General features: G+C 39.9%; 3 protein-coding genes and 1 long non-coding RNA gene across 8 annotated transcripts in view; 3 read left to right on the top strand and 1 right to left on the bottom strand.

Annotated features, from left to right (window-relative positions):
- The first annotated feature begins 1 nt into the window (after position 1).
- Positions 2-5,023, top strand: LOC114873730 (condensin-2 complex subunit G2-like). 2 transcript variants are annotated; one of them, XM_029182363.2, is made up of 17 exons: positions 12-71; positions 133-293; positions 444-575; positions 657-803; positions 866-982; positions 1,057-1,224; positions 1,288-1,590; positions 1,672-1,845; positions 1,936-2,262; positions 2,331-2,640; positions 2,701-2,885; positions 2,950-3,189; positions 3,251-3,579; positions 3,653-4,010; positions 4,078-4,371; positions 4,440-4,579; positions 4,666-5,023. In XM_029182363.2, exons 2-17 carry the CDS (start codon positions 201-203, stop codon positions 4,715-4,717), a joined length of 3,369 nt encoding a protein of 1,122 aa, XP_029038196.2. In that variant the 5' UTR covers positions 12-71; positions 133-200; the 3' UTR covers positions 4,718-5,023. The 2 variants fall into 2 exon arrangements, with proteins under 2 accessions (XP_029038198.2, XP_029038196.2); XM_029182365.2 differs by having other exon boundaries at positions 2-293; positions 1,309-1,590.
- On the bottom strand, positions 4,957-9,003 carry LOC114873732 (conserved oligomeric Golgi complex subunit 7). 2 transcript variants are annotated; one of them, XM_029182367.2, is made up of 10 exons: positions 8,913-9,003; positions 8,308-8,590; positions 7,990-8,079; positions 7,482-7,667; positions 7,260-7,391; positions 6,328-7,197; positions 6,127-6,247; positions 5,884-6,057; positions 5,323-5,784; positions 4,957-5,245 (listed from the first exon to the last, which is right to left on the bottom strand). In XM_029182367.2, the coding sequence occupies exons 2-10, from the start codon at positions 8,308-8,310 to the stop codon at positions 5,073-5,075; spliced, it is 2,211 nt and encodes a 736-aa protein (XP_029038200.1). In that variant the 5' UTR covers positions 8,311-8,590; positions 8,913-9,003; the 3' UTR covers positions 4,957-5,072. The 2 variants fall into 2 exon arrangements, with proteins under 2 accessions (XP_029038200.1, XP_046142723.1); XM_046286767.1 differs by having other exon boundaries at positions 8,308-8,939.
- On the top strand, positions 8,009-9,868 carry LOC114873740. The gene is made up of 2 exons (XR_003788982.2): positions 8,009-8,098; positions 8,933-9,868. It is a non-coding gene; the product is annotated as an uncharacterized LOC114873740 (long non-coding RNA).
- Positions 9,869-10,091: 223 nt separating this feature from the next.
- The window catches only part of LOC114873733, a 61,551-nt gene continuing 45,826 nt past the window's right edge, over positions 10,092-25,816 (top strand). The window contains exons 1-2 of one of the 3 annotated variants that reach the window (XM_029182368.2): positions 10,092-10,265; positions 10,326-13,379. The gene's annotated coding sequence lies outside the window, so the exon portion shown is untranslated. Of the gene's footprint in view, positions 10,266-10,325; positions 13,380-14,668; positions 14,688-25,816 lie in introns of those variants that run through there. The other 2 variants (XM_029182374.2, XM_029182375.2) reach the window with 2 other exon arrangements.

Here is a 25,816-nt window from a genome sequence, read left to right on the forward strand (position 1 = left end):
TAATTACAGTGTAATTACTTACCGACTGCCGCAGAGTTAGTCGGATAAGTCGTCGAGTAGTTTTTGTCAATGTAAGATAAATGAAACTTATCCAATATGTATAAAATAAACGACATTGTTTATTTTTTTTAGCTATTAAAAAAATGTATAACGAATTCAGATACAATCTTATTAACTAAATCGTGGAATTATTTAAAAAAATGTTACGTCAACGTGTATTACTAAGAGATGAAGTATTGTTCCGGATTTTAAAAAGTAAAAGTCCAACTGCAAACAGGATTTGTAGCAAACTGGTATCTATCAATGCAAAATTTACTTTAAGCTATAATTTATATATGTATTTTCATACATTATACATAGTATTTGTGATAACCTTTGTATCAAATTTTTAAACGGTTAGGTTTCTTTTACTGTTTATATGATGTTATAAATTGTTATTCTAGAACCACAATGTGAAAAACATTGTCTTATTATCAGAAGATGAACTTTGTGAACTTTGGCAACACGTGAAAAGTATATTGTTTGAAGCTAAAAAGTTGTACACACGGTCATCAAACAATGATAGGTATACAAAAGTAAGTTCATTTATATAAATTTAATAAAGTCATCATCATTTTAAGTCATATTTCATCCTAATATTTCTATTATAATTTTAGGAATATAGTGTGATGATCAAATTAATCCGTTCAATAACTGCCATAACACTTGAGACAATTACACAACGAATGTTTATACCTAATCTTCTATTACAAAATGTAATGTTGTTACATTCCATTATATTTCCTAATATAAAAAATGAACAGGTTGGTATTTTATGACCATGCTTCTTATCTCTAACAAATTTCAAGTAACAACATTTTTCTAGGTCAAAAATGAAATATCGTGTCTTTTGGAAAACTGGTGGAAATTAGACATGATATGGAAAGAGAAAGTGATAACAAATGCTTTAATATACCTCATCCAAAACTGTAAATCTTCATTGGTAATTCTACATTAAGCAAATCATATAACATATGTGTAAATTGCTGATGTTAACATGATTCACTTTGGTTTTAGTTACATGTAAAACGTTTATACGAGATAAAGTCTAGTATTATATTATTAAAATCTACTAAAGATGTACAAGAATTACTTAAACTTGTTAGAGAGAATACTGTAATGTCATTTGAAGAAGGTCGGATGTTGTTACTACACTTGTTTACACTTGGGGAGCAATATATCTTGGTACATACTCTAATAATGCAATGACATATCAATTTATATGAGATTTAATGTTAACTTTTCTAGGGAATCCATAATAATGTGAAGGTAGTACTACAAGATATTGGACGTAATTATATTACCAGATATGCAGACTTATATGTTGCAGCGTGGTTGAATACGTCGAGAAAATTGAAAAAATTTATTGTTGAAAATTGTTTTCAAGATATTATTTTTCATTGTTTTCATACGCATAGAGATTCCAGGGGAAGGGGGAAACTCGGGAAAAATCTGCTTTCATTTTTGACTGCTATTCATCATAATAAAAATCAAACAGTAAGACTAATGATTCATAGTCAATGTAAACCTTTACTTTGGAAGCATTTAAAGGTATTAATAAAAAGAAATATATGTACGCATACACGTATGTACATGTTTTTGCATGAATTCTGGATATAATTATTTTCACAGGGACCTGGTTCTTACACTAGATGTAATGCAATAGAAATTCTTTTCATTACAAGTTCTATACATTTTACGTATGCTATACAAGCTAGATATAGAACTTATCTTGAAAAATATTATGAGATGATAACTGATCTTCTAAATGATTCCGATTATGAAGTTTGTAATATTACCATGACCGTAAGCTTTATATCGACAATTTGATACCCCAAACGTTTCAATTAAAATTGTACCTAATTATTAATATCCTATAATTTTAAACGTTCTCAGGGTCTTTTCAAAATGTTAGAAAAGTATTGGAATCATGTTCCAAACAGCTACATTCACAATTGGTTAAACATTTTACTACGTTATACAAAATATTCCAGCAATTCTGAAATGAGAGCAAATGTTTTCATTGGTTTAAAAAATTTATTAGTTCATAAACGATCGCATAAGATAATTAAGGATTTTCTACGAAATTTTTCATACAGCATTTACGATGAAGATAGCGCGGTACTAGATGCGCTAATCAAACTTCTTTGGCACGTACAAAATCAATTTGAAATGCCGTTTTGGAATGTAATACCTTTAACATACATTCTTGATCGCTTAGAGGTGCCTAACATAATTATAGTAACATGTGCATTGTTGGAAACACGATGTTATAATATTATGATTTTCAGACTACTCAAAATATATTTTTATTGCGTGAATTAATAAAACTCATTTGGTCATGTATATCGTTAAATAATGCAGATTATAGTTACATGACAGATGAAATCACACACGTAGGAATGACAAATTTAAATGCTATTAGAAGGTTTTGTCTTCACTCTACATCTGTTATAAACTGCAATCAGTCAGTGAAAATTATTGAAACCATTTTATCTATAATGAAAGAGGAAATGCAATGCTTAACTTTAAAAAAAATATCGGAGAAAGATTGCAATAAAAAATTGAAACTCAATAATGAAGAAAGCAATTGCAAAGATGGTAAAAATTTATATGATTGAATTACATATTCAGATGAAACACTAACAGTTTAATTTTTAGTGAAATATATAAACGATTTCGAAGAAGATCTCGGTTATAAAGAAATGCAAATATATGTCGATGTTATTGCTATATTGTTACTAAATAACGTTGAGAACATAGAAAAAGGGAATTTCAACACAGAGAAAACAAATATTTTGCAAATAACTGCAAGTATATTGCCGGAATTTTTTAAGTATTTTGAGGTGGGTGATTTAAAGATTATTCCCATTGTTTAAATTATACAACTATAAGTAATTTTCTTTTTAGGGAACTTCAATAAATCAATCGATAATATTTTTATTCTCTGTCATACCTCCAAAGTTTTTCCTAAACTGCAATGAAATCGCAGAAATGTTAGTACAACAACTGTATGATCCCAATACTTGTGATGATACAGTTCTTACAATTATATATGGTCTCATAAAGTGGAATAAAGGAGACACAATCTTATTTGCATTGACGAATGTTTTTGCGAAATCTTTAGATATAAATCCGCAACATAACGAGGTACAAATAATGCTTCACAAATATTTATAATAATAAATTTAAAAAATTATTATTGTTCCAGAACCCTATTGACTCAGCTGTGTTTAAAATAGATGAGCAAGGTTTGGAATTAAGTTTACGTATTTTCAAACATTTGCTACATATCGAGCATCGATCGGTTCTAATAAATAAGTATCATGAAAATCTACTCAGGTTTTGGAAAAATTTAGATAGATTAAAAATTTTCATTGAAAAAGAATTAAGCAACGACTCCAATATGCATGGCGTGAAATCCAAAGATTTAATTGTATCATATTTTAAAGAGTATGTATCGATGACCTCTTTGTTACATAAAGAAGATGTGTTTGATGCATCACAACATTTCTCAGAAATTTTGTTATGGGTTAAAAGGTATGAAAACTAATTGGATATTTTTATTACTTTTTGTTGTAATATAATAATTTAAATGTTATTTTCAATATAGGATACTGATACCACATATATCGCACATAGACGTGGATGCTATAGAGAACTACTCCACTTGTATGGATTTAATAAAAATTACTTTTGATATCTCAAATTTATTACTAAAAGGGTGTAATAGTACCCCAAAATTATGTTGCGATATCGTACTTTTATACTGCCGTTGTTTATCTACCGAAATCGGCGTTGCTTTCCTGAATAATGCATTTGATGCAATAATGATTGCATTAGATTTTAGTAAAATAGCTTACGAAAATCAAGAACCAAATTTAATAAATATAGTTGTACCAAATTTTGTATATGTTACAATGATTACTTTATCTAAATGTAAGAAAGATATTCTAATTAAATATACGAACGTAAGTACACTTGAAATAATTTTTAAAAATATTACCCCTATTAAATTATCTGATTTATTGATTGCAGAATTTGATAGTATTGCGCGAATTGACACAGAAGTACTTTTCTATAATTAAAAGTATTTTTAACGATCAAGACATGTGTCTCCCATATATAACCATTATGCTTAATGTTGCAATTAGCAGCATAAGCACAGAGATGACTCGTCTACTTCAAAGTACAACTACTGTAGAAAAAAGTATTTTAACTATGACTTTCCCTTATTTAGCGAAGAAAATATTAAAAATTATTTTAGACATAAAAAAATACCAAAAACTAAGTATACAGGTATTAACGGGAGCAATAACTAATTATACGAAAGTAAGTATCTTTAGATAGACTATGTAATAGCCTACATATTACTGATAATATATTTTCGTATATTTCAGATTGACATGCTTTCCGCGTTAGTTGTGATACATCGGATGCTTAAATCATCTCATAAAAAAGTTATCAATAAACTTAAAAATATAACACTAGCATCCAAAGCACACAACCAGAATCAGTCTTATTACACTTCATTTGATAGGTACCATTAATTTTCATTTATCGTAACAATATTATATTATGTTACCGATGATTATATTATAAAAATAAAAAATCTTACCTTTTCAGATCCATATGTGATGCAACGAATATAGTTATAGATGCTATACTAAACCGATGATAAATAATGCATTATTTATTTAACAAGAGGCGTATTTTTAATATATATAAGATATGTATATGTTATGTAATTAACAATTTAAGCAGATGATATAACTTCCGTGATATTTTTTTACATTTTATAGAATGCATTTAATTATTCATTTACATAACATAAAAAAGATATTTTTATACGAAAACTAAAAGTACAAACTTTATAAAATTAGTTCTTATAAATCGAATCTTTTGTGTTATATACTGATAAAATAACAATACTAAGGAGATTTTATCATTTCCACGTTGTAAAAATATATTCTATTTATAGAAATGCAGTTTTTATACAATAATTAAAACATACTTACCTTTTTACATATTCACTACCCAGAAAACGTGATATTTCGCATTTGCCTCACCGCAGCTACAACTCTGGCGTTACATCCGGAACTTCCGGTTTGATAATCTTCCGGCGATAATCTCAATAAAAGGGACATATGTTGCAAATTTTCTGACAAAGATAAACCAAGTTCTTCTAGCACATTACCAAGGTAATCTATAAAATATATTATGTGGATAATGTGAAATATTTTAAGCCTCTTTTTAAATAGTTTGGTACAATAGCCGATATACCTATGTCCGTAGCAAGTTGTTTGCAGGCGGCAGAGCTTAGAAATTGACAAATTCCTAGAGTCTGATCCAGAAACATCTGACATGTTCCTTTAGCAATAATATCCAACAAGATACCCGTAAATCCGGATTCAGTTGTACCCTGCGCATACTGAGGATCTGCTGCTTTTAGCGCTTGATTGAGACTCGGATTTTCTCTAAGCAAGAACGGTTCCAAATGTTGCGGTAACGTCATCAAATACTGCCCAACCTGTGTTATATATTCTTGAGGTGCAAAACTATAATCAGGTAAGTCTGCGCTTAAATGAGTCATTTTATTTGTTTCGGTCGACCATGCGGGCGCCTTTTGTACTAATAATAACTGAGTAAAAATAGGAGCAAATATCACTTCGTATGTCGCACGATGTAAATCCGAGCACAATTTGTGAATAGATTTTATTATAGCATCAAGAATTGTTTCTTCCTCTGCAAGAGAAAATGATTATATCAAGTATGAAACAGTAGTTTTATGCTGTTCGAGGCTTCCGGGTGTAGTTTTATTCTCGTACAGGAGTTCGTTATTACCTTTTTGGAAAGATGAAACCAAATTTTCTAGGTCTGTTTGATTCGATGTATTCAAAAGTAATTTTTTGTATTGATTGAAAACACTATCAGTCGTACTTTGTAATTTATTATTAGCCTCGGTTATATCGATTACCAAACACTTTTCAAACTGTTGTACTTGGCCCAAAAGATCGCCTATTTAAATCAAGATATAAGAATTTTGTGACAAAAAAAAATTACGGCAAACAATGATATATATGCTACCTATAGTTTGCATCAAAGTGAGACACATTTGAAACAAGTTCCAATCCTCGTGTTTCACTTTCTTGCGTTCCAATTGCCGTATGGTTGCTTGATACTTATCAAGGTATTTATTAAAGTAAGTCTACAAACACGAATAAAATGTTACTACTTATTCGATAAAAGTGATTAACTTGCCCTAGAATCTTTGGCCGAGTAACGTACATTTAAAGATTTTAGTAAACCAGGATATCCACAACCATCTGTAAACAGTTTACATCTTTTATTTGCTTCATTGGCATACTCCATTACTCTCGAAATGCTAAGGGAAAGAGTACTGATTGTATCACTTAAATCATCTTGGGTACAATCGATAGATTGTAACTGATGTTCTAGTTGTGCAGTTTCATAAACATGATACTTAACAACATATGGAACATAAGGTGAATATATTGCTTGCGCTAATGACAACAATTTCGAATTCTGTAATTTTCCGTGCGAAGATGATTCGATAACACCCTGTAGGTTCACTACAAAATGTCTTGTGATTTGTTTAAGTTCGAGCAATAGCGACAATTGCATAGCATTTGAATGCTGTTTCAAAACTGATTCTATACATTCTGGAATGCCTGGATCTAAACTTCTTAGAAGATCAGCATACACTTCGACTATAATGTCAACTGAAGTATTTGGAAATACTTGATGGCACCATTTCACTTGATCATTCCAAGTGGACAACAGCTTATCATAATAAGTATGTAACCAGTAGGAAACATTTTCATCTTGAGCTAACTCGATAGTTCTACGCCATTCTTGTCCCAACGAGATTTTCAAACAGTTGTGATAATACTTAAGGAGTTGTGGTAACCGGTCCATTTTACTAAATATGTCCACATAAACTTTAGACTCTTCTAAATTTGCAGCAGTAAATGCTTGTACCAATCTTGGACTAGCCATTGCTTCTAAACGATTTTTTAAACCTTCCAGTTGCAACTTTTTATCTTCATAATCAACAACATTCACAAGCATTGCCAGTGATTTTTGCATACTGAACAATTTGTTTGCAATAGCTTCTATATCACCTGATTCAAATACCTATAACATTGAAATTAATATAAGGAAAAATCCGTTTATCCTATTTCTACTATGTAATATACCTCCTCAACATCATTGGCCAATACAGTCCAATTATCAGCCTCGTGTAAACCTTGTTTGGCAGTCTGTAAATCTGTTTTTATCTTATCTATCCTTTCTAATGTTGCCATTGATGATGCAGTGTCTTTTTCAACCTAGAAAGAAGAAACAAATATTAATGTTATAAGAATTTTAGCTATATAGGTAGTTTTCCAAGGAAAATCCTTTTTATTAAACAGTAAAACCTTTTCTATTTCTTGTTTAACAGCAACCATTTTTTCACTTAAAGCTATGGCTTCTTGCTGTAAAAGTTGAGTATCCCTTAGAACCCTTGGTAAACTTGAGAGTACAGACTGACTGGTCTCTTCCAAAGCACCATTGACTTGTTGCACATATAATTGTAACTTCATTACTAGGGATGAAACAAATGCCTATAATATTCAAAAAAATATTATTTCAAATGACCTATAATTTCATTATCAAATGAAGTCATATATTAGTTGTGCAAAGTTGTTGGATTATCTGAAAAATCATTTTTATAATTCTCTAAAAGTATCAAACAAACTAGAAACTAAAATACATTTTTTCTTTGCAATATGGTAAAAAAAAATCATCAAAAAAGAAACACGGTGTCATTGACCGCGGTGCACTAGAAGCCGTCAGTTTAGTTACTGACTGTACTGGTGCAACTGAAATTTAAAAACACGAAGAGAATCGGCGCAATCCAGAACACCATCATTGAACACAACTTACATCCTTATTTTCTTGTGCCTCGGCGGATTTGAAAGTTTTGTTAATCCATTCTTTGACATCAAAAGTATCTTCGGAAAACGCGGACACATCCTGAAAGCATCGATTTAAGGTTAGGAATTATTTCATTTTTTATTTTCAAGAATTTTCTAAGATTTTACAAGAAATATCATAATCGTTTTAAAATCTTTGCGTTCGCATGACATAATAACAGTCCGAAGTAGATGTTCTTGCTTGGAAGTTTTTAATCTAAATAACATAAATTAACGAACGAAAAATATAAAAAAAAGGTTAAAGATGCACTGGCTTCGTGCTGCTTACCATTGTTTTAATTTTTAATTGCAACAAACTCGGTATATTATTGAAAAATAACAAATTATAAACGGTGCAACGTAGACGATGACGTTTTTAAGTATAGGGATGAAGTTTATTTTCTGTACGTTCTACTACTTTTTCCCTACCGCCGCATAGCGCAGAAGTAACTTGATTGCAGTTGGATCTCTTTGCTGCACTTTGTGCGTTTCGTGATACCGGGACCCAGATACGAGCTCTTATATTTTATAACGGATTACAACAAATTAGACTGTTTCTCGTTCCGTTACATCTGTATTGCAAATTATGTTTATAAATTATTCAGAAGCAGTGTTTGCAGAATACAACTACTCGACGGATCGATCGTGCAAATGTCGTGCAATATATGCTGCGGTTACGATACGCGATTCTAGGTTATCGTATTTCGTTCAATCAATGACTAAATACGAGAGAATCGCGAGAAATTTTTGATCGTTGTGCTCGCCGTACGATAGATTATTGATGATAATACTAGAAAATGAACGTTAAAGTAACAATGGTTCATGATAAAAATAAAAAACAACGATTAAATCGAGTGTTGTTCTTTTTTTTTATGAAAATTGTGACAAAATGACTTTTGTATCTCGGATTCCAGACGGATACTACTTATGCGGAAAAGGTCTTTCACTTCCTGAAAGACGCACTACTCTTTCACCCCGTCGCGATCATCACCGCTGTTTCCTCGGAACTCACAAGTTCGCGTTTGGGGATTCTGACTGGCTACCAAGATGCGGCAAATCGAAGAGGAAAAGGGAGAGAAAATGGAGAACAGCATGTTATCGGCCGCTTCCGGGCCCTTTGTTGATTGCCACGCCTCCGAGACTGCGTTTGCGCGTGACGATTTGCGCAACAGTTGGAAGTTGGAATTTTGCCTCGAAATAGCCTTAGCCTCGACGAAAATAAGGAGAGCTAGCTGAGCGGAACTGCAACACAACTGTACTTTGCCCTTTTCTTTGCGAGCGTTGAACGCATCGTCCCGATGAGCAAAGGCTACCTCTCAGGTTCAGCTATACACCTCGCATGTGTGTTCGTTTTTATACGTTACCGCGGACCTAATATGTACGTCATTAGATTATTCGAAGCATTCGCGATATTCGATTCGATACCTTATTTGCACTTGCCTCGAGATTATACGCGAATGAAATGTCAATAACTTGCGGCTTTTTTTCCTTTTCTTTTCATTTTCTTTCTTATATCGCAGATTTGAAATAATATCACGAAATTTGACGCTCTCTCAACGTGTAACGAGGAAATTATTCTTTCGCATAAAGTTGAACTTTATTACGGACGACAATCAGACTCAATCAGTAGAGTATATTAGAACCGTATGCATTTAATGTCGCATATAAAGTGCGTCGATCAGAAGTCCAATTTTGTAATCTCGCTGTGCATACGAATGCGTGCCGCTGATAAATTGCCCTTCAATTCGACTAGACTGGAACAATTTCAAAATCCTCCATCTTGATTTACCCTGTTACATCATCGAAAATAATGTTATCGTTCTTTTAATTATACGCCAACGTTAATCCTTTCTTTTTCTTAACGCATACGTTTAAAGAAAGCTTGCAATTATTTCATAACCTACGTATTGGTTCCATAATTTTGTTACAAGATTCTCCTTTGTAAATGCGAAGTAACAAGAATCGAGGGTAGAACAGAACCTTGCCTTTTGCAAAGCGTAAAAATTATGGAACCATTACCTTTCTACGGAAAAACCATTGTACCTGGTCCCAGGACGAGTACGCGATACAACGGCCCGTAGGAAGGGTAAGAGGTATCCTCGGCCTTGAAGCTTTACCAGCCAATCCCAAGCCTGTATTTGCAGACACAGGCCACGGGATTGGCTAAACGTTCTCCACGATACCAACCAACCTCCCAAGTGCTTCCGGTTGGGACAACAGACAGATTTCCCAAAAACCAGAGAATCGGTGAGTTCAGAGAACAGGTAACGTTGATTCTCTTTTTTACCTTCTCTTTCTCACTTCCAGACCAAGCACTCGTGTTTACGTCGATGCACTAACAGTCAAACAACGTGAAAACACTGCAAGTGGTTACCGACGCGCGATAAACGAACCACTCGACGAATTTACATCATTTTTTCTGCACGAAACTCTCCGATACTCCTCTGTCCTGTCGTCACCTATGCAGCACAGGGAACCGATTTTTTTTATCGATCAGCGAGCGTCTACGTTGCAATTCGGCCCGAATTGGTCCACCAACGTGCATTTCTGTGAAATACTGTCGACCTTTAGTCTATGGTACTGGGATTACATCTGGCTGCGATACAATACACTGGACCAGCCAATTATTTTTTTCTTTCTTATCTTAATTTCTAAAACACACCAATGCTTAAGCTCTTCAAGCTTCGATCCTGGTTTTTCTGCTTGACGAACCCTCAGACAATTACTCATAAAATTCAGGGCGAGTATTTGTGCTTAGGGTGAATGACTCCCTAATGCACGAATTCCGTAAGCACCACCTCCCGCTGTATAACCCCTCCCATATAGCGCTTTGTATTCATCGCTACTTATTGTTCGCTGTCATTTTAAATTACAACGATCCGACTCTTCGTTAAGTTTTTCGATCGAGAGAATCCAACGGTCAAACGTGTAACTTCATTTCATTCTCGTGGCTCGCTAAAACTTTTCAAAAACAATCAACGCTATCGTCTGGCACTTTGCAAAGTAAACGGAGCGAGGATGCTGCCGAATGAAATTAATGATCTTTCTTTCCAATTTAGTTCGGATACGATCGCTATAGAACTTGTTTCTATTCCATCATACACAACTATACCTCGGTAATTCTTTTCGAACGTACAAGATGGTGAGGTACGTTTCGTTCATCTAGTATACCATACAAGATCGACCGTTCCAAGGTAACAGGTCCTTAACCCATGGAACGACGATCTCGTTGAAAATCTTTCGTTAGGAGTAAGATTCGAATCTGTTTCGTGATGTTTGATTATCGCGTTCAATGGCAGAGACCTACGCTCATTTATGCGAGCGTGTGCTGGAGGAAGAAATTATTCAGCTGGTAACGACAGAGACTGTACCGAGTCCGCGCTACACTTCTGAGAAAATAAACTCTCCCGCGCTTCCTTCGTTGGCCGTAGGTTCGCGCAGCCACCTCGTGAATTCTGTTCCTCGAAGATCGAGTTGATTCGAATAGCCATGCTTCCCCCTGGGGACCCGTAAGGGGACGAGGCGAGCCTCTCGACTGCGCAATTCGCGTTGCAGGGAGAGGGAGAGAGAGAAAAGATGAAAAAAAGAAAAAAAAGAAAACGTAGAGACGATAAAAAGGTAAAAAGGAACGAGGCGAACGGGATATCGAATTTTTTTGCGGCCCCTCCTCGCTTTGCGCCTATATTGATTTTTAGAAATTCCTCGCGAGACGGCCGAACGAATGTATATAACGAACGAACATAGTAAAACGGATCGTAAGAGAGAAGAGAAAGAAACGAATTAAAACGAAACGAAACGAAGTGGACCGGAAAGAAACACACGGGTCTCGAGTCATCGCGTCGTAGGGCGGGTGTTAGGCGCCGTTACATAAAACCTTTTAATCGACTAACGTTTCGTATAAACGGCGAGGAGAACCAAACTCGGTTATTAAACCGTAGAGAATCGCGTAATTTTTTTTTCCACGAAACTTTTGAACCCAATCGTCCTTATAAGAGGTCTCTTCTGGTTGGTTTCAAATCAAACCGGAACACTTTTCTGTCTTTTTGTAAGGTGACGATGCGAATATTCGTTGCGTGATTTTATTAACGGATGTCCCGTTTTTCATAAGTTCCTTTACTGATTCATTGTGTACGATATGAATCCAGTCGTATTTTGATACGTTGAATACATTGTCTATTGCAAAATCCTGTGTGTATTTAAGATACTTGTTTTCGAACGGTAGGGAACAATTGAAAAACATGTTGCCCCTTAATTTGAAACAATGAAAGTAGAGATAATAGGAAATCGTGTAAACTATATTATCGATGCAGTAGTTCATTTTCTGTGTTTACATATGTCAATATTCGATAAAAACACAAGGCAAGAATCTTAACGTGTATCGTGGTATTTTAAAGGAAGCGTTGAGAATTTTATCGAATAAAAGACGTGAAATAATATCAAAGAGGGTGCTGTGAGCGTATTTAAAGGTATTAGCAAGATTTGTAAGAGTGTGTTTACAGCATTTGTTTCTAACAGCGGGAAAATTCCCACCCGCATTAGACATAATACGAGACGGTCCTGCTTATAGTCGAAAGCAATCGAAGGTAGTCGAAGTCATCCGAGGACAGTGGAAAATAGTGGGATGTTCCCCCTCCTTCGCTTCTAACCATCCCTCAGTCCCCCCCACCACTGGTCGTATCCCTTCTTTTACTCTCGACTCTCGGTAGTCTCGCTCTAGTGCTCTCTCTCCTTGTTTAACTCGTGTACGTTGACGGTTTTCTCAGTCGCTTCCTCCTCCCTCTCTGTCTTGCTGTGACTGGCTGTCTCCGTCTCTCATCCTTTCCGTCTTTGTCCGTCTCTGTTTCTCTTTCTTGCTCGTTCAGCTCGTTCTTAACGTCAAACCACTTAGGGCCGCGGACCTCGGCAGTCAGTCGATCTTTCCTAGCAGCAGCATTCCGGCATTTTCCACCTGATCGCGCGCGGGCGGTCCGGCAAACGCCATTTTGTTCGTCACGTCTCTTCGTCACGTCTCCTCGTTAGAGAGGATCCTCGTGCGTAAAACGTTTGTATGTGCCGCGCACCCTTCCACGCCCCGTGGGACACCTGCGTTATCAAAAACAACAAACGAACGCGACGCACTTTGTAACACACGCGCGTTGTTGTGTGGTGCTGGTGGTTTACTTCGATCGTTCCGTGTCAGGCAACAAGGAAAGGGACACATAGCAAACGAGAAAGGACGCCGGGTATTGTTTTTCCGTTGACGAGACCCGCACGGAACGGAGTGCGTGACCCCGCGTGGTGTTCTCTTCTTCGGTGCACGTTCTTCTTCGTTCTTCCTTCGACCACTGTAAGAACGACGCAGGAAAACAACACACGAGAAACGTGAGTACACAACAAATACATTTCATGCAAGCACGCGTCTTTACTGTCTTTCAGTTTGTCACACCCTCGAACATTAGATCTCTTGTTTTTTTCTGCCTGCATGGCATCGTCTGCCATGTTAGACCGGCGTCTCTTTCTCTTTCTCCCTCCTTTTCTCTCTCCTTCTCTTTTCACTCTCTCCCTTCTCGCGTTCTTCCCCTTCCTCGTCGCGCTTTTAAACCGCGCTCATTCCCCTCCGCCGCCTCGTCCAAACAGAAGCGTCGACACGAATTTTCCGATTGCAAATTTTAACGATAACGACGATGACGATGACAGTCCCGGTGAGAAACGATGAGGACGCCGCCTGTCAAGCCGACCCCTCGCCTTCATTGACGCGGCCGCGTGTTTTCGCGTAACTCGTTACATGTGTGCGCACGCTTATGTGTGCGCGCTGTCGAGCCTCGTCCGACCAAGCGGCGAGAGGGAGAATCTAGACGAGAGAAGGGAGCTGGAGGAAAGAGAGAAAGAGACGAAACGAGAACACGCTTGTAGAATGACACGAGTCAAAACGAAACGTCGTGCTTCGCGATTTTTACGCGAATGCGTATAACAGACGATTTCTTTTCCACGTCTTTTTCCCGTCAGCCTTTGCCTTTGCCTTTGCCTTTCCTGTCTTCGAACGACAGACATAACCTTAAAAAGCTCCGTAATTCATTCGAATCGCGCGTACGTACTCCTACGTAGGCGGGGTTCTTGACACTTGAACGTTACCGACGATTCAGCACGTGCACGCGTTCGATGCTCGAGAGATAGCGCATCAAAGTGTGTAACCGATCGAAGTATAATCGGAGCTTTGTTTATTTTTCGCGGTGCTAGCGAACTTAACACGAGAGATGAACGATCAAAGCCCGCGAAATTTCTTAAACTCGCTTCTGTTAGCGGGAAACACGTGGTCGAAATAAAAAGAGTTACATTCGTATCAAGAAATTGTGTACTGCGTCTCTTTGAGTTGCGAAATTTTTTGAATCGTTATGATTTCAAAGTGACTCATCGTTACGAATCAGATTAAGGAAGGAGCTTTCCATGAATACCGCCACGCAGTAAACGACGATGATAGTTAACTGTGCGCTGCTTATCACGTGGAAATTTTTTATTCTAGGAAAACCTTTAATCGGTTTTGTCGTTTTTGCGAAACGACTCGCAAACTACCAGAATAATTTACATAATAATTTAACGTATTACGTTGCGAGTCATTTACGTTTTCCGTTTTTTCTTTTCTTCGCGCGATCGTAACTCCGCGTTTTCTCGTCGGAACCAACATACACACAGGTTAGAAAATATTTTTCGCGCGCTATATTTGTGTTTATCGACGAATATCGCGAGTTACCATTGGCTCGAATAAAATCTTTATCGAAGGAACAACAACGTTACGTTGCTCGATTCTCTTTGTAGTATCTCTAATGATATACGTTGGACGATTTTGAAATTGTTATCTCGAAAGGAGAAAAATCACTCCGTACACAGGGTGTACTTTTCATTCGTTTTTTCCTTAAGAATTATCTCGTCCGTATCTTTTATAGTGGTTCCGTGGACGCGATGCGTCACAGCAAATTATTAAACTGTTCGAAAAAGAGCAACTACTTGACGTCATCGCAGACCACTTGCCTTATACGCAATTTTCTCTAACACGTGCAGCCGGTTACTTTAGTCGTCGGTGCGGTAATTTATGTCATCGGCGAGGCGACAACGGGTTTTTCCAAAAATAAAATGCGACCCGAACGATCGCCGTTACCGACACGTCGGAAAATTACCGATCGACATCACACGCGATCGCGTTACAAGCTTTTTCGTGGTTGACCATGGGAAATCGACACTTTCCACGTCCTGGTTATTTTTCATAGATTCTTTTTTTCTCCCCTCGCAGAAAAGAGAAAAACAGAAAATAAGTCACGCCATCGATCGGCAACGGCGGGATAAAAGCGAGAGGAGCGTGGATAGAGACGTTGAAACGCTTCTTGATCATTCTAGATTGTAAAGAGCCCCGCGATTACGCAATCGGCGTCGCCAGCATCAAACTTGAAATTTTCCAAATAAAAATTACAAATCTACGTTCTCTTTCACGTTTGGAAGAAAATAGAAGATATCGTTCGAAAGCTCGTGGGACGGTTGAATTTTACACGACCGTGAGTTTACTTAACTTTTCCTTTCATCTCGTATCAAATACCTTGTTAGGTGTCTAAGATTTGGTACTTTAACGCGTTACCGCAAGTTATGCCGCAAATAGGCGGTAAAATAGTTGTCGAGAAGTAAAGTTGCTACCACGCGGCGTGAAACGTGGTCTCTCGTTGTAACGATAGAGAAAAAGAAGAGTAGGAACTCGACTAATAAGTTGCAGCGACGATGACGACGACACGGCGACAATCGAAAGAGAGATCGATGTTTCGGATTGATCAGGAGGAGCAGCAGAGTGTACGAGCAAAACAAGTCGTCGCGTCGGGTCGATCGAGAAAAATAACACGACGATGTGGAGGAGAGCTCACGCAGCCATGCGGTTCCGAAGCATGCCGCGGCATATTACGGCTTGCCCGTCACGGTGCGAACGACCTCTTCTCTCCACTTGCCCGTTATCAACTAGTCTATCATTTAACTATGAAAATTATTTTTCCAACTCGTTCGCTTTCAACGTACCATCCACGTTTATCAGCGATTCGAAATTTATATTTCATATTTCGTTCGAGTTTCGAAAACAGCCAATTGCGCAATCGGAGGAAAAGATACGACACGTACGAGAGCGCACTGAACTCCGCGACGTTCCCGCCAAAAAATTCAGCGTTGCAACCGGAAATTACAATCGACCGGTGTCGGGTAGGTGGGGCTGGTTTTCAGCCTCTCTTCGAATCGCAATGAAAAACCGTTGATTCCAGACTTTATTCCCCCGCGAATAACAAATTGCGTATTTATCGAGGGCTTCTCGAATACACCATTGAATCGTACGGTACGCTAGTATGAACGCACACCAGCGTACAGACTGGATGCAGCAAACGATGGAGGTTTGGCGCGGAGCGACGCGACGCGGAGAGGCAAAAACTTGGTGGGGATTCGAGTCAATATCGAAGATAACCGTGCGAACGTCTTGACTCCGGCCCCGTTCAATCTTTTTCCGTGCCGTTGAAAAATGCGCGCTCTCCGTTGTGCGGCGTGTGCTGCTCCTATTCCCCTCTCGCTCATTCGTCCCGTTCCGTTCCGTTCCGTTCCGTTCCGTTCCGTTCCGTTCCGTTCCGTTCCGTTCCGCGCGTATTTCTGTAACGCGGGATAGTGACCCGCGTAAACGTTCGAAACGCTTGATATTATTTGCGTCGCCGTTACCGCTTCTCTTCGTCCCATTGTTGCAAACAGAGCGCGAGTATTAACAGAGAGAGAGAGAAACAGATAATTAGCTGTATCGTTTCTGTTATCGTTTTTATTCGTCGCCACCAGCAGCACGCTCTGTTTCGCGTGTAAATATTAAACGAAACGCTATAAGCGATTATGTACGCGTACGTACGTTACCTAGGCCTACACTTGGCCTAGGGAATTTTTCTTTCTTACTATTAATCTTTGTCTCTAAGCCAGAAAATAATACTGCAACTTTTTCTAACGCTCTTTTTTTTACTTCAAGTCTGTCTAACGAAGGTTTTTTCAGCTTTGTGTATAGGAGATTATATTTAATGACGAATCTTTCTTTTACCAAGGAATATTGTCGTTATTTTTTTTCCGTGTATCTCTAATCTAAACTTGTGAGGATGATTTATAACGTCATCGTTACTAGCACGTTTTTCCTAGTAAACAGTAATAAATAGGTCGTGACGAGTACCAGTTCCTTGGTTTATTTCTAAGCCCCCGGGAGGAGTACGAAGTTTATACTATTTTCGTTTTATTTTTATTTTTAACGGTAGTTTCTGCTTATGAAGAAATTTGGGTCTCGTAGAAAATAGATCAGAGAAAAAATTGTACGAAATTCGAAAGATTGCAAAAGCGGAGAGTGATGAAATTGAGCAAAGTAGATCGAATTTCAAAACACAGCCACTGTCTATCGATGTTCGGCTTTCTCTCCCTCTCGGCTCGTCTGGGCAAAAACTTTAAATTCCGTGGCGGGAATAATGCCGCGGGCGAAATTGCGAGTATGATTAATACCGTCCGAGGCAAAACTAAACGTTGACGTGGGCACCTATGGAAAAGTCGATAACTAACAAAAAAGAAAAAGAAAAAAATAGGCACACCAGCGGAATTAAGAGAAATTCCATGAGTCGTTCCTCAATTTATGTACCCGTGAAAGTTACTAGCGCGTGCGCGCACAACCACTAACGCTTTTTTCGCTATCGCGAAACTTGTGAAACGATTTTCAATTCATTTCACAGATTTCTCTGTGACTCGTTTCAGAAATATCATCCTACGAATAACCGCTAAACATTCCTACTTCTCTTTGTTTTTCGGAGTAAAAGTTCATCTTATCGTTTTTCTTTTGGTTAACATTCAGTTAGCGGAAAAGTAGGATGCCCGACGCGACGATTTCTCGATTTTCCATCAAATTATTCGCCCCGGTACGAGTTGCGTTTTCCCACGCGTTTCATGGCACACACCGCTTTCGCACGGTATAATTTCGCGAAACGATAGCCGTGCGTGTTGAACGAGTAAGTAGAAGAAGCAACCGCGGGGACAATTAAACGTCGATAGGATTGCGAGCAAGAGGTGTCGAACCGTATGCCGCAGAGGAAGGTTACTAATCTGCGGAAAAGGAAAAGAGGTGAATCTCTTGGTTTGTTGCACGATGCGCCACGGTGAAATCTCTTTGATTTTCACACGTTACGTCCAAAACAGTATTCAAGCGACGTTCACACGTCGCGACCGCAAACCGAATTGATTTTCAATGCTTCGTGAAAGATACCACCACTTTCGACACTTTCGAAACCATCAAAAACTTTCAAACATTTCTAATTTCGAACACCATCGCTATCCCCGATTTATGTTTTATTCGAATTCGTTCCACTTTAACAACCGTTCACTTTATGATTAGTAATTGATATTTCTTGACTGATGAAAAACAGATCCATGGATTTATAAAATTCCACTTTTGTGCATGACTTATTTCACTTCGCGTCATTGACGATACCTTATCAGGTATCGAGAAAATTTCCCGGTTAGATTCGCTGAAAATTCTTAGAACACGATCGCTTCGAAAAAGGTTGTATATTACTTGTTTCGTTGAAAAGTAGTTAGATTCGCGCTCGTTTCATTCCTTTTTCGAGAAACGAGTACAGCCTGGAAATTGTTTCCGCCGATAAGAGTGATTCATAAGGTCGTAAAATATAAATTATCGAGCAGACCTTCGTTGAAAAACAAAACAAAATTTGATACCGGTCTGCGATGCATCGCGTACAGTAATCGTTGCAAAGTCACAGAAACGTATCGTAGATTATTCGTATTTTTGCGAACGAACAAACAGGGAAAAATAGAAACTGCGTTCGCGTTGGCAAGTTTCGCGATTCCATCGCATCGGGGCAAAAGAGATAGAAGGAGGCCACTTTAGAATATATAAAGCTTCTCTTCGCGAGAAGAATAATCGTTCTTTGCGTTCCCCATGGCGTGCCATAAAGCGAGACCTCTTGGATCTCTGCCTGTTCGTTTTGCACGCGTTTCACCCGTGGAAGAAGCGTGTTTTTCCAAGAGGCTCCGGCGAATCCTCTTCGATCCGCGAAACGGCACTCTTTTCCTTTTCAAAGAGAAAAAAGTAACGGCAAGAGAAACTTGTTGTTGTTACTTATTCTCGTAGCATTGTTGCGTTCATCGAAGTAGCAAGGAAAAGAGTAGCGTTTGAATTTCACCGAGAAGAAAAGTTCCTTCTGTGAAACTGAATTAGTCGGATTTCCATGATTTAAGGGCCACTGGATAATCCGAAACGGAGAAGGAAATTACATCTTTCCTTTTACGTGCCTCTGAAGTAGCTGCGTTACCCGGCTGATAAGATATTCGAAAAAGAGATTCTTCGAGCTAAGATCTTTTCTTCGACCGATGCTTATTAACAAGCCTCAAGATACTCTTTACATTTCTTCCTCGAATATACAAGAGAAGAATGAGCTCGATTCGTGCAAATCCTTGGCACAGAATAGAGAAGAAAAAACGAAACAACAGTAAGAGTCCCGTGCAAAAAGGTGTTCTTCCTGAAAGTAGTCAGTTCACCGAGTCTGGGATACCGGAAGTAGCGGAACAAACCGCGAATGGTAGCTACGTGTCCTTCTCGGAGCAGTGAAATTTTCCTATCTGAAAGAGATACCGAGCTCCTCCTTTTCTACAGAAAAATACGATTCTGTTCTGCTGCTCTGTTGTTCAACAATAGAAAAAGCAAGTGTTGCGAGCGACGTGGTACACATTTTTCCCCCACCGAATTCCTCATTATGGAAATGAATTATGAATAATATATTCTTCCGGTTGTATCGTCAATTACGTATCGCTTCGTAATCCGTTCCGAATTCGATGCTTAAAAAAGGAAACGTAAGAAATAAATCGTGTCGCGGTCGGTTCGGTTTTTTCGACCGGTTAAATGGAACACACGCGTCGCAAATAGCGTCGATGCGATTTTTCCGGAAAAGGAAAGACGACGACGATGACGAGGAGGTGGGTTGCGTCGAAAATGCCACGGTTTTCTGCATATTTCAGCATGACGCCTCGTGTTTCGATCGATGGAAACGTCCATCGAGCGTGTTCCGCCTTAATTAAACCGCTCGATGGACGCGGTGTTTCGCGTCCTGTATCATCGGTGCCGTTGGAAACGCGTGTATCGTGACTTTTATCGCGAGCCGAAATTGAAACGACACCGAGCGCGCGATTATACGCGGTAAATTGAATCCTCGGATTTTTCGAAAACGGACAGCGAGCAATCGACAGGTGTGCTCGTTCAAATGAATTCCACGGGAACCCGATAAACACGTCGATCGTCCTGATTTTCGCGTTCCCGTTCGCCTTTTATTTATTTGTTTGTTTGAACATTCGGCCAGAAAGAGCCGTGTCGGTTACAGTAAAGTAACAGCGATTCGGAAAATCGTGGTTCGATAAAGCGATGCTCGTTCTCGATTAATTGACGAGTGTTTTTATACATAAATCAAAATGATTTTAAGTAACATCATAACGATCGAGTAGATGCTCGATTTATTAATCTTTTCCTCCGAATTCGTCTACTCGAAAGTTGCAGATTTTCCATTTTTAAACGACATCGACAGTCGAGCAGGGTAATTTTCTCTTTTCCCCGGTGCGAAGCAACCGCGAGCCAGCTCGCTAAAAGCAAAACTTTTCCCATTTAACCGGTACCACCTCTCACCGACCCGTGAGAGGAACGTAATGCCGTAAGATTTATAGAAAAACCGCGTCGAGGCTGATTTTTCCAGATAATAACTTTTCTCCCCTTCGTACCGCCTTCGTTACGGAAACGTTTCCCTTTCTTGCCAGTCTCGAGGGTTGCTTCAGGAAAAAAAAAGGAAAAACATAGACATTCCGAGATCTCCCGCAGTTTAAATCAAAACCGGTATCTAAATTTTCTTCTCCGGATCTCATTAAAATTCGAAAAGAAAATCAAATTCTACGAGTTTTCGTTCTACGAAGGAGAAGAAACTTGGAACAATCGCGCACGGTTCCGAAGAAAGTAGCAGTTTCTAATTAAATTCGATAATTATTCGTCGAAAATGACAAAACCGAATCGCCGAAGGTGGAGGCAAGCCGAGCGGAGACAAAAGTCGCCGGTTATTAAAAGACACAGCACGGAAGGAGCTGTCGCGAAATAACTTTCATTACAGAATCAAGTACGGAGAAACTTGGTAATCCTGAGTAAACAGAGGGTTAAGGGTCGTGTTTCACGCAGAGAAAGGGCGGAAGAAGAGTGGTGGACGGGTGAAAGTGTGTATTAGGGAGGAGGGATGAACGGATAGAGAGGAGGAAGAAGTGTTTGTGCGCGTAAGAGGGTGTTCTGGTGGGTGTCACGAGGGGTTGCAGAGGGAAGAAAACAGAGGGGGGAGGGGTTGCATAGGCTTCGATGGCTAAGGGAGGTATACAAAAGTATGATAAAGGGGCTGGCAGGAGAGGTGGATCGCGAAAGGGGTGTCCGTTGGTAACTCGTCAGGGGTAAAAGGAAAGGTGGGAGGTTGACGGCGGTGGCGGTGGTGGTGGCAAGCAACGAGGGTGGTGGAAGTGGAGAAAAGGGATTGTTTGAGAGCATCGACGACCAGACGGGGCCACTTGCCTCCGTTCGACACCCTCTTACGCGCCTACCACCCCACTACGCTGACGTCACGGACCAGCACACTTTTAAACGAATAATGCAAATTGATTTTGCGATTCCTGTCGTCGTCTACGCGCCTAGATGGCGACCGCCAATGCCTTTGTCGCGTTCAAAGACAACCTTTGTTCTACGACCAGTTGAAGAAAACTGGCTCTTCTCTCTCTCTCAATGATGCGCTTCGTTGACTTTGCACAGAAATCCTTACTTTTTTACTTTGAATTCGAACCGCTCGCTAATGGATTTCCCGCTTACAAAAATAGCAACCGATTTTGCGTTGTCAGTTCGATCTGATCGATCAACAATCGATCAGTGAAATTAAAATTTATTTAACGCGTTCTTCTTCCTCATTTTTTTCCTGCTACCTCGTCGGATTTACGCATCCTGCACGAACGATTGCAAGGTTACGAAGCCGGAAAAGTACCATGAAAGGGTGAAGAAACTTTGTATCGTCGATCCGAGCGTTGTTAGTTAACCTTTCGATATTTTTCGAGGAAATTCGCGTGGGCCTCGTTCGTTGGCCGACGCGTCTCCGAGAGTTTCTTGTTTTTCAAGGAATTTTTCACGCGTCGCGGTTATTGTTCATTCGTGACCTTCGATCGGCCCTAATGCATTCGCTGACTGGATTCGACGCGGCAAAAGAGAGGAGAACATGGAAAATGCTCGTTCGCGGCGCCATTATCTTTTCCCCGTCGCGTCGAAATTAAAATTTATACGGTGTGCACGGCGAAATGGAGCGATGCATCACTTCGGGTTCGTGCTATGGTGGTCGGATAAAAAACAAAAAAAAAGAAGTAAAAGACAGTTGGAATTTTCTCCTCCGCCCCCGTTTGTTAAGTTCGAAACTGTGTACCGATCGTTGTGTAGGGCATTTCGCTTTGAAAACCCTTCGAATCTCGTCGCGTTGCACTTTGTCCCGGCAAGCCGAAGTAATGATAGGTTTAATAGAGTTTCGATCGGTTAAGTGTTAAGAGCGGCACCGCGTGTACCGGTTCGATGAATTTGACGAAAACGAACGTTCAGTTGGCCGTTGCACAAGTACTGCTCGTTCAGAAATCAATTTAGCAGAAGTTAGAGCCGCACTCGTGGCTGTACGCTTTCGTTTCAGCGCCGTGGAATAATTTTGCAGAAAGTTGCTACGCGTTCGGCTCAGCCGAGCTGAAAACGAGACCGACCAACGCCGCGTGGAGGGTCGCGATTGAAGGGCGGAAAAACTTTTTCACGAGATGACGAGTGTCAATGCGACGAGTGTCATCGAGCATCCTGATCCCTGTGAACGGAATTGAAGTAAATTGTGCGCGTACACTCGTATCGAGCACGGTTCCATCGACTTTCGAATAATCGTTTAACCCTTTCACGCGGTAAGCCCTATCCGTTACACGGACATCGTTAACATTTTTTTCACCTAGCTATAGAAAATAATAATGGTACATTAAAACGGTGGATTAAAAGGTTAACAACCGTGCGGTCTCGTGTCGAAAATTGTTTTAAAATCAGCCTTTTTCCTCTCTGTCGAACAACGACACGCTGGCCGATTAACTACACGTATGTATAAACCGCGCCTGTGTTAACGCGACGTGAAAAGCGTTTATTATCGCGTCGGTTAATTAATTGATCGCGAAAAGACAGCGGCGATCAACGTGCCAACAGAAATAGCCACGGTTCGAGCGATTCAATGAAGCAGCTCGATTCCATCAACGAACGGCTAGCTGCAAGTCGAGAACATTGTAAAGCGACACCGTGATGCGTGTAGCCCGATATTGTTGCATGCAAATAATTGTTATACAGGGTGTCCCAACGAAAATAGAAAATTGAAACTAGAGCTGTTCAACATGGAATAAGAAGTTGGTGTAATTCTGATTATTTTGTTGAAAATTCTAGCAGGAATTCTTACGATTCTACGTTAATTTTCTCATGATACTGTCTCACGACGGTGCACACCAGTGACGCAACGCACCAATGAGATTCGAGTCTAAACGTTACACGAAACTGCGGTGCTCTCGTGTTCGGTGAAAAGTAATCCCCTTATAATCATTACACCATGTGTCTCTCGTTTCTCTCCCCCTTTCCTCCCTTTCTAACGTTCATTTCGCAATTCCACGAACGTCGTATAGCCATCCAACGTCGCTCGCAGTTTCCTCGATCCCTTTGGAATTTCAAGTATGCAATAATTTAATCCATCGTCTTTCCTTTAGTCCCGGCGCGGCAGCGTAGAAAGGTTAAATAGATTAATTGCTTAGGTCAGATCGATCGAGTATGACAGGGTGGGTAGTTCTCTCTCTCTCTCTCTCTCTCTCGGTCTCACTCTTTCGCCAGTGCTCACCCTCTCCCTCTCCTCCTCTGGATCCTCTTTATTCCTTTTTTCCTGCGCCTGGAAATTGCTATCGCTTTGAGAATTAAACCTGGACTCGGTTCACTCGCTTCGAACGAACAAAGGTGGTAGTGGGGGGGTGGTTGGTAGGAAAAGGCGGAAAGAAGAGAGGGATAGGGTGGTGATAGTAGGAGGTTGTGGGTGGTGGGGAAGAGCCATAACGATGATGCTCGTTATTCGAAAAAAGAAAGAAGAAAATATATCGCTGCCGAGGACTGTGATGAACGAGAAAGCAGAAGGCCGCGCCTGATATCGTTTTTTCGCTTTAATAAATCCCTCCTCCTTTTCTTCTTTCTCCTACGCTACCAACCCCTCTCCCCCCGTACTCTATGTACTTTTTATATTTTCTACGATTTTATTCCCGATGGCTTTCAAACGAACGCCGTTTCTTTCTCTCGTTGACTCGTAGACGGTATTGCAGAATCCCTGGCTAAGAAACGAGCTGCCTTCCTAATCAAAATTCCTTCCCGCGACGCGATAAGATACGTCGGGCGGTTTCGGTGAACGCGTTCTACCGGCCAAACGGGATGCAGTCCACCCCTTTCCGCTGACGTCGTCGTTTCACGAAAATCAAAATCATTTTAATAACGTATCATTTTCGTTTTGCGTCTTAGCGACGTATTTGAAGTATTCACGAAACCCCCTCCTCTGAATTTCGCATCTTTTTCCTTGATAATTAGATTTACAATGTGTTACGTGCCAACGGGATTGTTCGCCGATGAAAAGCTACACGTGAATAGGAGCAAAGTTAGACGGAAGTAAAAGGGGGACTGCCTTAATTAGACAGAATGGTCCGGTTCACATAACGCATCCTTTCGTGGTAGAAATAGACGTAGTACTCGCGGCCTGTCAACTTTTGTATGGATAACAAAACAGCCGTCAAATCGATCGCGCGACCCCGATGGTTGGTTTTATACTTGGACTCTACGTAGTTTCGTTTTCCTTCTACAATCCACGATGGGGCTTCTTGGTTCACGCACGAAAAGCCCGGGGACGGGTTACTACGACGAAATATAATCCCACGGCGGAGTTTCTTTTTCCTGCACTTCCACCCGGAAGTCGCACGCGTGCCCGGAAACGGGATTCGAACGGGGGATAGGTGTTTAAATTGAATACTTGGTATTTACAAGAACGTTTCGTTGAATTCTAAATGAAATCCAAGAAACGTCCTCGATTCGATCGAAAAAGACAAAGTTCCCGCGTTACGGGCAAAGAGCGACAAAGTTTCGCGTGTGATGGTAACGGGCGCAAAGTGTAACGTTACAGACCGGTGTACAGAGTTACACGGCCCGCGCAACCTACACAGATCGCGGGTGGCTGGTGTAACACGAAACTACGAGAGTTTCTCTCCGCGAGTGGTTGCACGATTAATCGTCGCCGAGCAGCGCGCACCACACCTACCTATCGATGATTAACGAGCAAGCAATTAGTCGATCCGTAGGCTTGTTTATGAGCCGAAAATTAGCCGTGTACGCGTCTTATCGTGGCGATCGTTGCGACGCGACGCGACGCGACGCGTCGGTGATTCGGCAATTACGAGGCCCATGGAATTTTCACCCCCCGTCCCTCTTCCCGTTCGTCGGTGCAGTCCTCTCGAAACGAAGAATCGATCCGTCGTTCGCGTCCCTCGGTTCGCTCCCCCTGAAAAAAGGCGAGGCAAAAGAATCGAAGTAAAAAAAAGAAAAAGGAAAAGAGAAAAAAGGAAAAAGGAAAGAGAAAGAGAAAAAGAGAGGAACCGACGGAGGATGAGGAGTAGGAGGAAGAGTGGCTGTAGTAGGAGGTGGG

Source organism: Osmia bicornis, chromosome 8 (genome assembly GCF_907164935.1).
Source record: "Osmia bicornis bicornis chromosome 8, iOsmBic2.1, whole genome shotgun sequence".
Lineage (NCBI taxonomy): Eukaryota > Metazoa > Arthropoda > Insecta > Hymenoptera > Megachilidae > Osmia > Osmia bicornis.